The sequence below is a fragment of the Vigna radiata genome, chromosome 1 (genome assembly GCF_000741045.1).
Source record: "Vigna radiata var. radiata cultivar VC1973A chromosome 1, Vradiata_ver6, whole genome shotgun sequence".
In the NCBI taxonomy this organism is placed as follows: domain Eukaryota; kingdom Viridiplantae; phylum Streptophyta; class Magnoliopsida; order Fabales; family Fabaceae; genus Vigna; species Vigna radiata.
In genome coordinates, this window is record NC_028351.1 from 7349902 (window position 1) to 7363926 (window position 14025).

The window sequence follows — 14025 nt, forward strand, 5'->3', positions numbered from 1 at the left end:
AAATTTTAAAATCTTAACATTTAATTATAAATTACACAGTTTTAATGATTTAAATTTTAGTTATTCCTAACTTTTGAAACCAAAATAATGAGAATTAAAAGATTTAAAATTTTAAAAAACAAAATTTCGGATTTTATAAAATATTAAGAGAAACTATCAAAACTTTGCAATTTGCAGTCAATGGTATTTAATTAATTAATCATTCTGTGGGCGGGTAACATAAACCGACTATCAGTACATTTAGTAAATTATTAATAAAAAAAATAACATAATATTAATAACTTTATTGTGTCTTACAGCTCACTCCTTGTTTTATTTCTGGTGGGCTTACTCTGCTTTATCTTTTATTCTTGAGCTTTGAGATAAACTTGACACACGATTAGAAATATAAATAAACTGAATTATTTGAGTTATTTAAATTTAACATGATAAAAATTTCATTGATTTTTTATTAGTTAAGTTAACCAATTCAAAACTGAAAATGAGTTTAATCATTTAAATTAAAAATTAAATATAATTTTAGTTGTTAAGTTTGTATGTAAAATTAAAATTTGACTGTCTCAAATTTTAATATTACATTGATATTCAAACTTTTAAAATAAATGAGAATATGAATTTTTTTAAGCTAACAATATTAACTTAATTTTTTTAGACTTATAAAATGATATTATATTTTAATATTTTTTATAAAAGTTTGTTAAAATATTATAAACAATTCAAACATTATTCAAAACATATTTCACACTTTAAAAAAATTAAATTAAAAAAACTATATTTATCAATTTTTAAAATTTGGTGAACTAAATGAAGTTGAATTTTACACAAAACTTAAAAAATTAACCTTTAAATTAATCAAATTTACAAGTATAACATTATTGGGCCACGAATGTACAACTTATTCTTTAAAATTGTATATGATGAAGATCTTAATTACTTTTATCATTTATATATAAATTATCACGTAAATATGTATTGGAGAGTGTGTTAAATCTGGATTTTTAGTTTCTTTAATGAATATTCTATTTACTAAGTACTGAATTATAAAGGTACAAACAATACTATAAAACATTTGAATTTCACATATATATTGTTTGTTGAGTAACATCTATATTTGTATATAATATTTAATATTAAATATTTCATAAAATTTTATTTTGTTATAAATTTTGTTGTATTGAATATCTTCAATTTTTTTTTGTTTAAATATTTACCATTTGATTTAATTATTAATAGAATGACGTGATCGAATTTCATTTCTAATTTATTGATAAATTCCTTCAAGAAAAAAAAAAGTCGATGAGTAATAAGTGTTCTTTATCCTTAATTTATTAAACATAATATTTATTTATTTCATTCATTTTAGACACTTTAAAATTTTCTTTTTAGTTTCTACAACTATAGAAAAAGAGGGATTGATCATATGTTTTTATTCATATATCTAATATTTGAAAACTCTTTTAGTAGAATTTAATGATAAAAACTCTTTTAGTAGAAATGATGAAAAAAAAGTTAGCTAAAGAAAGGAATATGTAAGATGTTAAGCTAGTTAAGAAAACATGGTTCCTTACTTAGTCAAACTAATTTCTTGTTTAGTTAGAATTAACTTGATGATTAGTTAGTTTTTTCCTTGCTCAACCAAACTATAAACCATATAATATCATATAATATCATATATTGAGTATAAGTCTCGTTAGTGAGAGTTAATCCTTGGCCAACAAGATTTATAACCCAAGTTTTGACTTCATGAATTACTTATGGAATGCTTTTTTTTAACTTTAATTTTGTTTTATCCTCAAGTTTAGTGTATGTGGTATTGGTTTGTATTTTTATTATTTTATGTTTGTTTTACCTATAATCTCCTTGTTTATAAGTGTAAAATAAGTGATAGAAAGCTCTTGTGGTGGAGAACAAGTTAGAACTCAAAGAAACCTATTTTGGACAAAAATTAATCATTTTGGAGCAAATACCTATGTACCAAAATCGCACTCAGTGCTGCAAACTCAAAGAGTAACCAGTGCTTTAGACGAGTTTGACACTGACGGCAAAAAGTGGCATTGAGCGCCACTGGTGTTGTAGCACCGAGTAATGTTAAATGGCACTGAGCAATGGTTTGACAGATATCCTTTTTTGCGTTTTAGCTTATATGAGGCTAAGCGGCGACGTTGTTGGCATGTCAACTTGGAGTATTTAAACATGTTTCTCTCAAGCTTTGGGAATTCTTCTTCCTCCCATGATTACTCTAGACCTAGGGCGACTGAGAGAGGCCCTAGGAGGTTGTTTGGGGGTGTTGGGAAGCTCTCTTACTCCTTCTTAGTTTCCATTTCTTTCTTATCTTTTTAATTTGTAAAACCCTGAGTTCTCCACCATGGATTATTTGTTGAAGTTAGTTGTAAAACATGAAACTATTGTGTAATTTTGTGCTATTAGTGATATATGTCTTTTCAATTCATGTTAGTATTCAATTTTCATGCTTAATTGGTGATTCTTGAGGTGATGGGAAATATCTTTAGAATATAGACTTAAAATTGAATGCCTAATGGATGCTTGTATCTAGGAATAGAACTTGATGCATTAGTAATCTTATACTCTTGAACTTAATGCATGTTGCTTGTTGAGGATTCAAGGAATTGAAACTTCATAACTTATCTTAGACTTAAAGTCACTAGGGATAAAATATGAAAATGAAGTGGTTTAACTCTAGTCACAACTTGTAAATACTCTGTTACATTTCTTTGCACTTCAACTGTTTGATAAAAATACAAAAGAGTTTCTTGTATTTTTGTTATCTTTTGTATCTAATTGGGTTGTGAATTGCGAGAGTTATCGAGTTTTACATAAGATTCTTAAGAAAGAACGATATTTATTACTTATTTATCAGTGTACTTGTTGTTAATTTTATAGCCAACAACTAAATTAATCCCAAATTAGTTTAAGTTGTAAGATATTGGAAAACGCTTATGAATTCTTAAACTGAGATAAAAACAATCAATAAATTATTTGTTTAAGAATAAAAAATGATTTATTAATCATCTTTAAATCTTTTGAACTTAATATGAATTTATTTTAGTGAGTTGACTAAAAATTATAATTTAAAAAAAAATATATAAGTTTGTTAATTGGAATATAACTTTTCATGCTAAAGACCTATGACATTGAAGAAGAAAAACAAAAGGTTATTCATGAGCTTAATGAAAAGAGTGAGGTGATGAAATGTAACCATAATAATATCTATATCACATATTTCTATCTAATTAGCTTTCCTTATTTCAAAAGTAAAAAAAAAAAATGTAGTGTTTAATGTTAAGTTTTTCTTATTTAACCTCATTTCATATTTTATCATTTATTTTATGTTCAGTAGTAAAAAGTTAATAGTTCCAAAAAAATCAACCATCAACGAGTTAGAGAATATTAAAAAATGAATGAACAATTTTACTAATAAATTAAATACCAGAAAATAAAAGTAACGATAACCTCATCTCATTATTAATAAAAATAAAAAAAATAGAATATGTGGACAAAAATAAAAAAATAATGTGAATAATCTATTGAACGAAATTGTTTTAATAAAAAATTAATTAAAATTATATATATATAATTAAAGTCTCGTGTTAATCATGAGAATTTAAAACTAATCCAGAGAGTTGTAAAATATAATTACTAAAAATCTCATTTATGTTAAAAAAGCAAAACTAAAACAGAAATGTTTTAAACTAACAGGAGAATACAATATGTTTTAAGAGAAAAACAAACTACATGATTGCATTATCATTTTCCAGACCTGAAGTTAATGTACTCAAAATATCTTATCATAAGAAAATAGACATTTCAGAGACTTTTCCATTCTTTCTGAAGACTCATTCGTGTTCTGCACTTTCCTTCTTCCTTCCTTTTTTTTTCATCTCTGTACACGTCTTCCATTTTCACTGCTGTTCGTTTACGCTTATATCTTCCTCTCAGAGACTTTGCATGTCACTAAGGTTGCTTTGCATGCTGTGCTGCTGACTGCATCACCTCATCTCAATGGCAGAACACTCTTGGAAAAGTTTAATATATTCAACAATCCAAAAACTGTTGAGGGCACCTTCGCTTTCTTGAACTTGTTTGTGCTACACTTGGTAAGAACTAAGAAACCTTGTCTTAGTACTGCATACTCCATAATTGTAATGAATTCTATTGCACAGATGGTACTTTTCAAAGTCAACTCAAGAATCTATAAAAAACCACTTAAACATGAGAGTATTAGGCATAGGGAAATCAAAGTTATCTTCTGTTTCTACATAATGTTTACCTAGTAACAAGCAGTTTCCTACTGTAGGGACTCAAACCTAAAGATTTTGCAGATATAGGGACTAAATGAGTAACTAAGCATCTTTGATTTAAACATGACTTGGAATGAAAATTCTGCCTTCAGTGATTGTTTTCTGATTACATGATAGATTCTCTCCTTGTCCACAGTAATAGGTATAGGTAAATTTATTTTCTGCAGATGGTGTGTGTGTGTGTGTAAAAAAATAAAAATTCTCCTCTTTGGCAAACTTGACCATAGTTATGTAATTACAACTCTGCGCTTTGATGAAGATAAGCAGTTTTGTGCATGTTTTAGTTCAGTTATTAATAACCAATGAGTTTATTAGAATGTCCTGTTCGTGTTTTTTATGGATTAAGTATATACATATATATTAGCACTTCAATGCATGTTTTTTTCAGCCAATAAACCTTTTCTTCATCAATGTGTTCATTTGAATGTTCTGCTTGTGTTTTCTGATGGATTAAGTGTGTTGTTAGTGCCTCTAATTATGGTCTCGTTAATTTGTCTTTTAGTTACCAAGAATTGTTCCTCCACACCTAGTAGAACACAAATTAGACTTTATAGAATTCAATGTACAAAGTAATTTGCAATTCTGATGAGCCTGCTTTTTCATCATTCACTCAGCATTCCAATGACGTTTATTGATTGCCTTATGAGAATGAGGTGTAATCTCTTTGAGGGCTGCTTCACTAGCACTTCTGACACATTTCAAAAGCAGAGCAAATGGAAAATCTTGCCCTACAAGAAACTTGCAAAAGTCACAGATAACTTTGATCAGTCTCATTGTCTTGGAAAAAGAGGCTTTGCCACTGAATATTACGGTAAGTGACTAAGCTATGGCCATTTACATGAATAATGTAAATACAAAAGAGAACTTAGATACAATTGCTCAAGTCATTTTGGCGTGGTTCTCAAATCAAATTTGGAGTTCAGCTTGGTAATACAAATAATGAAAATTTGCACTAAAGTTTCTTCTTTTCATTTCCCTTGTTTTAGGAAAACTTGCAGATGGGCGTGAGATTACAATCCAGTGCTTCAACGAAGATAAGCACCACATATTGCAACAGTTTATCAGTGAAACTACTATCCTAAATTACTTGCCTCACAAAAATATTGTGTCAATTTATGGATGTGCTTCTCATCACGAGGAATCTATGCTAGTCCATGAATACTTATCCAATGGAAACCTTGCTGCTCATCTTAAAACTGAAGACGAAAACACCACACTACCTTGGCTGACACGATTTGACGTAGCCATTGATATTGCAAATGCATTGGACTATCTTCACTATAATGGCATCATCCACCGCAATGTGAAGTCCAGCAATATTCTCCTAGATGTGAACTTTTCTGCTAAACTTGCAAATCTTCATTTATCATGCAAACTTCCAGATGGAGTTCCTGTCTATGCAGCCCATGTTACTAATGATATAATTGGAACATGTGGTTACATCGACCCAGATTATTTGACAAAAGGCCAGCTTAGTGTAAAAAATGATGTGTATAGCTTTGGGGTGGTGCTGTGTGAGCTTCTATCATCAAAGCTGGCAAAATCCTGGGTTCTGAATGAGGAGGACGATCTCGCTACACTTTTAAGAACAAAAATTGAAAAGCAAGCTGTGGTGGAGCTGTTGGATCCAAGACTTGACTTCCAATCTAACCATAAGATCAAGAGGATGATGACTGCTACAGCTGAGCTTGCACTTTTGTGCATGCAATGTCCACAAGAATTAAGGCCAAGCATGGAACAGGTGCTAGAGATTCTCAAAGGTATAAAGCAAGGGAGACATGAAACAAACGCAACAAAAGGTATAATAAAGTCATTTTTTGTCCCGTTTCCTTACTCATGCTTTTCTAGCTTCTATGTGTTTTTGGTGTCAACAGACTGAGGATAAAAGCTTTTATTCATGTGTGATAATCCATACATCTCAGCTTTGAAAATCTTCCACCATGGTGAACTTGAAGAAGCTACAAACAATTTTGATACTTGCCTTGGAAAGGGAGGCTATGGCACCGTGTACTATGGTGATATCCTAATCAGTCCACATATTTTAAATCAGTGTCCCTGCAAGTAATATGCATATATATATCTGAATTTTTTTCTGATAGTGTGTCATTGTATTAGGAAAACTTAAGGATGGAAGAGAGGTGGCAATAAAATGTTTCCATGAAGAGAGTGAGACAGAAAAGATCATTGAGCAATTCATGAAAGAAACTGAGGTATTGGTTTGGTTGCAGCATAAAAATCTGGTTTTACTTTATGGTCGCACTTCTCGCCATAGCAATAAACACATGCTAGTGTACGAATACATCTCCAATGGCACTCTTTCTAAACATCTTCATGACTCTTCCTGTGATAAACTACCATGGCATACTAGATTGAACATTGCCATCGAAACTGCAACTGCATTAGTATATCTGCATGACTCAGGTATCATCCACCGAGATGTGAAAGGGAGTAACATTCTGTTGGACGAAAATTTTACTGTTAAAGTTGCAGATTTTGGATTCTCACGGTATCTCCCAGATTATGCCACGCACGTTTCCACTATTCCAGTAGGAACTCGTGCTTACATAGATCCTGACTACTATGAATCTGGAAGGGTCTGTGACAAAAGTGATGTCTATAGTTTTGGGGTGGTCTTGTTTGAACTTATATCTTCCAACTCGCCAAGTTTAGTTGAAGGAACAGATTACGTTACTCTTGCACAGTTTGCAAAGAGAAAAATATTAAACAAGGAATTAAACGCGGTAGTGGATCCAAGCTTTTGGTTTGGTGTTGACAGAAACATGATGGAAATGATAACAGCAGTGGCAGAGTTAGCATTTCAGTGTGTGCAGTGTCCCAAGGTACTCAGACCTTCCATGAAACAGGTGCTGGAGACACTTGAGGGCATTAGCAAAGGAACATGGGGATTCAACCAGATAACATAGTCTTTGTTCCTTCTGCCAACAAGCATGATTCTTCCAAACCATTCTTTTGGTTGAATAGATATGGAGTCTTTTTGCTCTAGTGTAGTAATTTGAGGTTAGCCATGCATCTTGCAAATGACGTGCATGCAAAATATTAGGTTGAAAAGAAGCTTTTGATTTGGGGTGTGTATTCTCTAGCTTGATTACTTCTTTTGAGCCACATTGAACATGTATCCTCGTCTCTCATTGAATTCATGTTCAATGTTTACTGTAGTTTCAACATGTATATATTCCCATATATATTACACTTTCAATCATCTTTTCCTTCGTTCGTTCAGAGCCATGTTCTTCATGCACATCTGCTGTTGGCAGGAAAAAAAACTATCACCATTAAAATTTATATCAAAAGATAGATTTTTCTGAGTTTTATTTTGATACAAAGGTACAAAATTTTGGTTTTGTCAATTGAAAATGATATTTTATTAGAAAATTTGTCTTTTTCCTTGACGCGGTACTAATGGATAACGGATAACAGCTAACAATATATTTTTGAAAACATTTTTCTTTGCTCGTTTTATTAATTAAAACTTATTTAAAACTATAAAATTATAAGTAAACTTTATCTAATAAAATATAAAATCAAACTTTATTATCGTTAATGACAAAAAGAATGCTTTAAAAATTTATATAACCAGTTTTTTTTCTTTCATAGTTTTGAGTTTTTTAATTTAAGATTTTAATTTTTGTGAACAAAAATTTAATAAAAACACTTTATTAAAATGGTAGTTTAATTTTTTTTTTTAAAAAAAAACTATAATTATATAATATAAAACCGACAAATACTTCAGTCAAAACAACGCTGTTGTAGCAAAGTCATCCTTAATAAATGCACCTTCATATAAAAAATCTGAAGTGTTGTGTTGCAGCTCCTGTTTCCTTCCTTGCTTTTTCTGCAGCTTCTCTGTTCATTCCTTTCCAATGCCCCTTTTGTTGATCTTTAACTGAACCTCAATACCGATTAAAACTTCACTTTCCATTAGTCTTGATTCTAAAGTTCTCAACTTCATAGAACAACACTCATTCAAGAAGGGCCTTATTACCTTGGAGAATTTCTTTTTCTAGATTACTTGTTAGTGGCTAAGTTGAGACTTTTTGAGCCACTAGACCTGAATCAGTACCTCAGTAGCAGATAATTCTTTCAAAGGGGTATACAATTTATTCTCCAACACTGTTGGGAGCACCTTGTCTTTCTTGGGATTGCTTGTTCTACACTAGGTAAGAACTAAGAAACCTAGTCTCTGTTTTACATATAATATTCTTGATTGTGGTGAATTCTTTTGTGTAGATGACGTTGTTCATCTTATTCAACCAAAAGTATAATCTCAGCACACAAAGATATGCATAAAAAACCATTTGTACATGAGAATAGTATGTATAGGAAGACTCTTATTTATCTAATTCTCTGTTTGTTAGTGTTTACAAGGAATAAATTTTGGATACCATTCAAATTAAGGTATTATCACTAACCACGTGGATCAATTAGTACAAGGTTGTTATAGCTTGATCAGGTATCTTAAACCCAAGTCATAAGTATGCAACTATGTTAAACACAGAAAAAGATATAGTGGTCTTGTCCGGTTCATCTTTTTCCATTAACTTCCAATTCTTTGATCTTATTTGAACAGGAATTAGACGATATAGAGTTTAACATGCAGAGAAATTTCTATTTCTAATTAGTCACCTTTTACCTCACTCACCATCAGCATCCCAACGACCCTGCAACTTGTGGTAATTACCTCATGAGATTTAAGTGGGATCTCTTTGAGTGCTGCTTCCCTAGCACTTCTTCTGACACATTTCAAAAGCGCAGTAACTTGAAGTGGCCAATCATTCCCTACAAGGAAATTGAAAAGGCCACAAATAATTTTGATCAATCTCGTCATCTTGGAAGTGGAGAAAGAAAGAAAGGCTTTATCAGTCAGTACTACGGTAAGAGACTGTGCCATAAGCTTCTATATAGAGGGATTTTGGATAATTTGCTGTGACCGGAACTAAGTATCAATGTATAACTTCAACTTTGATTAACATGAAAAACAGTTAAAAGACTATACCTCATGATTTTGCTCAAAACATATTCTTATGATTATTTATATCAATTGTTTTAGGAACACTTGAGGATGGACGTGAGGTTACAATTCAGCGCTTTACAGAAGACAAGCGCTACATATTGCAACAGTTTATCAATGAAACTGTTATCCTAAATTACTTACCCCACAAAAATATTGTGTCAATTTACGGATGTACTTCTCATCATGAGGAACCTCTGCTCGTGCATGAATACCTATCCAGTGGAAATCTTGCTGCACATTTTCGAGGTGAAAAGGACGAAAACATTGCACTACCCTGGCTTAAACGATTGGATATAGCCATTGATATTGCAAATGCATTGGCCTATCTTCACTATTACGGCATCATCCATCGTAATGTGAAATCCAGCAATATTCTCCTAGATGTGAACTTTTCTGCTAAACTTGGTAACCTTCATTTATCATGCAAACTTCCAGATGGAGTTCCTGTTGACACCACCCATGTTACTAGTGATAGGGTAGGTTCAAGTGGTTATATAGACCCAGAGTATTTGACAAAAGGCCAGCTTAGTGTGAAAATTGATGTTTATAGCTTTGGAGTGGTGTTGTGTGAGCTTCTATCATCAAAGCTTTCAATATTCCATATTATGAATGAGGAGGATAATCTTGATACCCTTTTAAGAAGAAAAATTGAAAACAAAACTTTGGTGGAGCTGTTTGATCCAAGACTTGGGTTCCAATCAAACCTTAACATCAAGCAGTTGATGACTGCTACAGCTGAGCTTGCAGTTCTCTGTATGAAATGTCCACAAGAATCGAGGCCAAACATGGAACAGGTGCTAGAGATTCTCAATGAAATGAAGCAAGGGAGATATGTAACAAACTCTCACTCAACTAAAGGTACAATATCAAAACCATATTATATCCCTTTTCCTCTCTCATGGTTTTCTGGCTTCTATATGTTTTAGTGTTTACAGACTGAGGATAAAAGGTTTTATTACCGTCTTATAATCCATACATTTCAGCTTTGAAAATCTTCCACCATGCTGAACTTGAAGAAGCTACTAATAATTTTGGCACCTGCCTTGGTAAGGGAGGGTATGGCAGCGTATATTATGGTGAGAGGCTAATTAGTCCACATAATTTAAATCATGGTTCTCTGTAAGAAATGTGCATAGAGAAGTTAGATTATGCACAGACATTGTAAAACAGTTTTATATTGTCATCTAATCAGAAATCACCATGTATAATAAGTTTGTAGGCTTCAATAATGAACATGTTAACATTTGTGTCAATGGTTATTTCTGATTAATTGACCATGTAAACACCTTTTTCATTGACCGTGCATAATCATTAAAATCATGCATATATCCTCCTTCATTTGTTACATACAAAAATATTCCACAACCAGGTTCATAGTCATTAAATTCAAATAGATTTATCTTTGTCCTGATGGCATTCCATTGTAATAGGAAAACTTAAAGATGGACTAGAGGTTGCAATAAAATGTTTCCATGACGAGAATGAGACAGAAGAGACCATTAAGCAATTCATGAAAGAATCTGATATCTTAGGTCTCTTGCACCACCAAAATCTGGTCTCACTCTATGGCCGCACTTCTCGCCATTGCAAGAAACACATGCTAGTGTATGAGTACATCTCCAATGGCACACTTTCCAAACATCTTCATGAGTCTTCCAGTGATAAACTACCATGGCAAACTAGATTGAATATTGCCATTGAAACTGCGACTGCATTGGTATTTCTTCATGACTCAAGTGTCATCCACCGTGATGTGAAAGGGAGTAACATTCTGTTGGATGAAAATTTTAATGTTAAAGTTGCTGATTTTGGATTCTCACGGTCTCTTCCAGATCATGTTACTCATGTTACAACTATTCCAGTAGGAACTCGTGCTTATATAGATCCTGACTATTATATATCTGGAAGGGTCAGTAACAAAAGTGATGTTTATAGTTTTGGAGTGGTCTTGTTTGAACTCATATCATCTATCCACCCAAGTTTGGTAGCAGGCACAGATAATGAGACTCTGGCACAATTTGCAAAGAGAAAAATCTTGAACAATGAATTAAACGAGATAGTTGATCAAAGCTTTTCCTGTGGTTCTGACGATAACATTTTGGAAATGATATCAGCAGTGGCAGAGTTAGCATTTCAGTGTGTGCAGTGTCCCAAGGAGTTCAGACCATCCATGAAACAGGTGCTAGAGACCTTGGAGGGCATAAGTAAAGGAAAATGGGGATTCAACCAGATGACATAGTCTTCATTCACACACACTACCAGTGATTATCAGTTAGACAGTAACTTAAGAAAACTGCTTTTGAGATTCACTTTAGATCATTGTTTCACTTTCACAATTGTTTATTTGTATTCCACAATAGGAATGTTGTTTTCTTCTCACTGTTCTCTTTTTCTTTTTCTTTGTTGGTTATTTAACTGTGTAGTTACACCATTTATATAAAGAATACCATTTGTTCTTCTGGAAAATCTTGTCTATTCTTTTTTCCTTTTTAGCATAAAAAAATATATTATCTTAGCATTTAGTATAAATATGTACTTAAAAATTTAAACACGAAATGATGTAATAAACTATTTCACATACTTGCTGATACTAAAAGCATATTTTCTCATATTAACTATATTAATTTCTTATGGAAAATGATATTTTAACATCAATTTTTGACATCATTTTGACACTACACACGTGTTAAAATGTGGTTAGACGATTTCAAATTAAAAAACTGAAACAAGGGCATATTTGAAAGAGAAAAATCAAAATTTTTTTTTTTAATTTGAAATCATCCAACCACATTTTGACACGTGTACGATGTCAAAATGATGTCAAAAAATTGGTGTTAAAATATATTTTCCTTTGAAAAAAAGTATGATCTCCTAGGATTAAGAATTAGCAACATGTGTGAATGTGGTGATAAAATGGTATGTGGTGGCATGATGTATATTGGTAAATGTTGTCATTATATCCTTAGAAAGATATTGACACACTAAAGTTTAAGAACCCCAAAACAAACCAAACCCTAATAGGGCCCATACATTTCAAAATCTGAGTAAGGATAGTCACATGTCTCATCCCAATTTCACCATATGTAATGTAACCCTTCCTTTATATAATTGTCCTTTCTTCATTTTTTGTGACAAACCTACATCGACACAAGCCTTGGACCCACCTTTTTCATTCTTCTCACCCACACATTCTTTGCTCCCATTCCGACATATATTATAAGATAAAAATTTCTATTCATTTATATATTATAAATTATTTAGATATATTTGATATTAATAAATAGTCTAATATCAGATCGATTAATATGTTTAACAAATAACCAATCTTGTAAAAATTAATTTTAATAATAATTTTAAATCTAATTTAATCTTATCAAATCAATTTATAACATAATATTTACATCTACTTATACATTATAAATTAATTTTATTTTAATAGTTAAACACTTCCAACCATTTTGAATATTGTTCCGGTTATTTCCATTAAACTTTTATTAACTGTTAGTAGAAATATATATATTTTAAAATATAAAGTATTTATTTTCTTAAAATTCATAATCTTATTTAAAACTCGGGTCTTAAATGTTTGTATTAAATCAATGTATTTTAATTAAAATATTGAATTAAATATGTTTTTAGTTCTTATACTTTGGGACGATTTTGGTTTTAGTCCTTCTTCTGATTTTAAATTTTTTTACCAATTTTTTTTGTAACTTTAATTGCTATTTCAAGCACATCTCATTATAGCAGTTGGATTGTTTATACTGTTTGACATCTTTTTACTTCCATGTTAACTGAGAAACGCGTTTCAAACAGCAAATAAAGTTAACAAAATTTGGTAAAAATGACTAAAATCAGAGTTTTCTAAAGTTGAAAGACTAAATTGTACCTTAGTTTGAAAGAGGGATTAAAATCAAAATCACCCTAAAATATAGAGATTAAAAACATATTTAACCCTAAAATATACTATGTACCTTTAATGAAAATTCTAAGAATAATTGTAAGTATATCTAATAAAATCAGGAAAGAGTGTACGAATTGTTTGAAAAGCAGTGGGTCAGTCTTGTGTAATTGAATTGAGAGATTAGGTTTATATGGAAATCAAGGGTCCACTTCTTTCTTTTTCAGTTTCACTCAATGCCACTCAATGCTTACAGCATCCTAAATTTATATATGAAGCTACTAGAAATGCCTCCAAGCTGTCAAAACCAACAATAACATATTCCTAAAAATAAGAAAAACAATTCTCAGAAAACCAATACGACACATAATCTTAATAGTTGGATTTGCTTAGAAAATTCGCATGAAAGAAACCCACAAACAAACATATGCTAAATGTTCAAATTCATCTATTAGAGCCAAGGTTATGTGTTATGTCGGTAATTATTTGCTTATGATTTCTTAAATAGTTCATTTAATTAAGTGCTTAAATAAGTACTTTCCGTATAAACATTTATATATAAGTTTTCTTTAATAAAATAAAATAAAATAATTTTCATAATCTATTTTGAAGAACTTAATAAGAGCTCATTCACCTATCAAATTATGTCTTATAATGGTAAATTCACGTTTTAAGTGACTAATATTCTCTTGATCAAGCTCTTTTTCAGTGAAATATGTCCAATGTGTAAAAGATCTTGCAATTAATGCCAAATAATTATCTCTCATAAATAA

The 14025-nt window shown here is 31.0% G+C and overlaps 2 protein-coding genes across 6 annotated transcripts; both read left to right on the plus strand.

The window, feature by feature from the left end:
- Positions 1–3821: 3821 nt before the first annotated feature.
- On the plus strand, positions 3822–7561 carry LOC106769999 (probable LRR receptor-like serine/threonine-protein kinase At4g20450). Of its 2 annotated transcripts, XM_014655913.2 has the most exons (5): positions 3822–4115; positions 4934–5130; positions 5306–6118; positions 6242–6334; positions 6435–7561. In XM_014655913.2, the coding sequence occupies exons 2-5, from the start codon at positions 4941–4943 to the stop codon at positions 7241–7243; spliced, it is 1905 nt and encodes a 634-aa protein (XP_014511399.1). In that variant the 5' UTR covers positions 3822–4115; positions 4934–4940; the 3' UTR covers positions 7244–7561. The 2 variants fall into 2 exon arrangements, with proteins under 2 accessions (XP_014511399.1, XP_014511334.1); XM_014655848.2 differs by having other exon boundaries at positions 3822–5130.
- Positions 7562–8094: 533 nt separating this feature from the next.
- On the plus strand, positions 8095–11730 carry LOC106773095 (LEAF RUST 10 DISEASE-RESISTANCE LOCUS RECEPTOR-LIKE PROTEIN KINASE-like 1.1). Of its 4 annotated transcripts, XM_014659786.2 has the most exons (6): positions 8096–8497; positions 8696–8790; positions 8908–9211; positions 9388–10209; positions 10335–10427; positions 10782–11730. In XM_014659786.2, the coding sequence occupies exons 3-6, from the start codon at positions 9022–9024 to the stop codon at positions 11588–11590; spliced, it is 1914 nt and encodes a 637-aa protein (XP_014515272.1). In that variant the 5' UTR covers positions 8096–8497; positions 8696–8790; positions 8908–9021; the 3' UTR covers positions 11591–11730. The 4 variants fall into 4 exon arrangements, with proteins under 4 accessions (XP_022639149.1, XP_014515272.1, XP_014515278.1 ...); XM_014659792.2 differs by lacking the exon at positions 8696–8790; XM_022783428.1 differs by lacking the exons at positions 8696–8790; positions 10335–10427 and having other exon boundaries at positions 8095–8497.
- The last annotated feature ends 2295 nt before the right edge of the window (positions 11731–14025 follow it).

What these genes read in the sequence shown, in the direction of transcription:
- LOC106769999 (XM_014655848.2), top strand. Translation starts at nt 4,905, where the DNA reads ATGAGCCTGCTTTTTCATCATTCACTCAGCATTCCAATGACGTTTATT. An exon ending in CTTTGCCACTGAATATTACG is followed by an intron (nt 5,131 to 5,305) that starts GTAAGTGACTAA and finishes CCCTTGTTTTAG; the next exon opens with GAAAACTTGCAGATGGGCGT. An exon ending in CTATGGCACCGTGTACTATG is followed by an intron (nt 6,335 to 6,434) that starts GTGATATCCTAA and finishes TCATTGTATTAG; the next exon opens with GAAAACTTAAGGATGGAAGA.
- LOC106773095 (XM_014659786.2), top strand. Translation starts at nt 9,022, where the DNA reads ATGAGATTTAAGTGGGATCTCTTTGAGTGCTGCTTCCCTAGCACTTCT. An exon ending in CTTTATCAGTCAGTACTACG is followed by an intron (nt 9,212 to 9,387) that starts GTAAGAGACTGT and finishes CAATTGTTTTAG; the next exon opens with GAACACTTGAGGATGGACGT. An exon ending in GTATGGCAGCGTATATTATG is followed by an intron (nt 10,428 to 10,781) that starts GTGAGAGGCTAA and finishes CCATTGTAATAG; the next exon opens with GAAAACTTAAAGATGGACTA.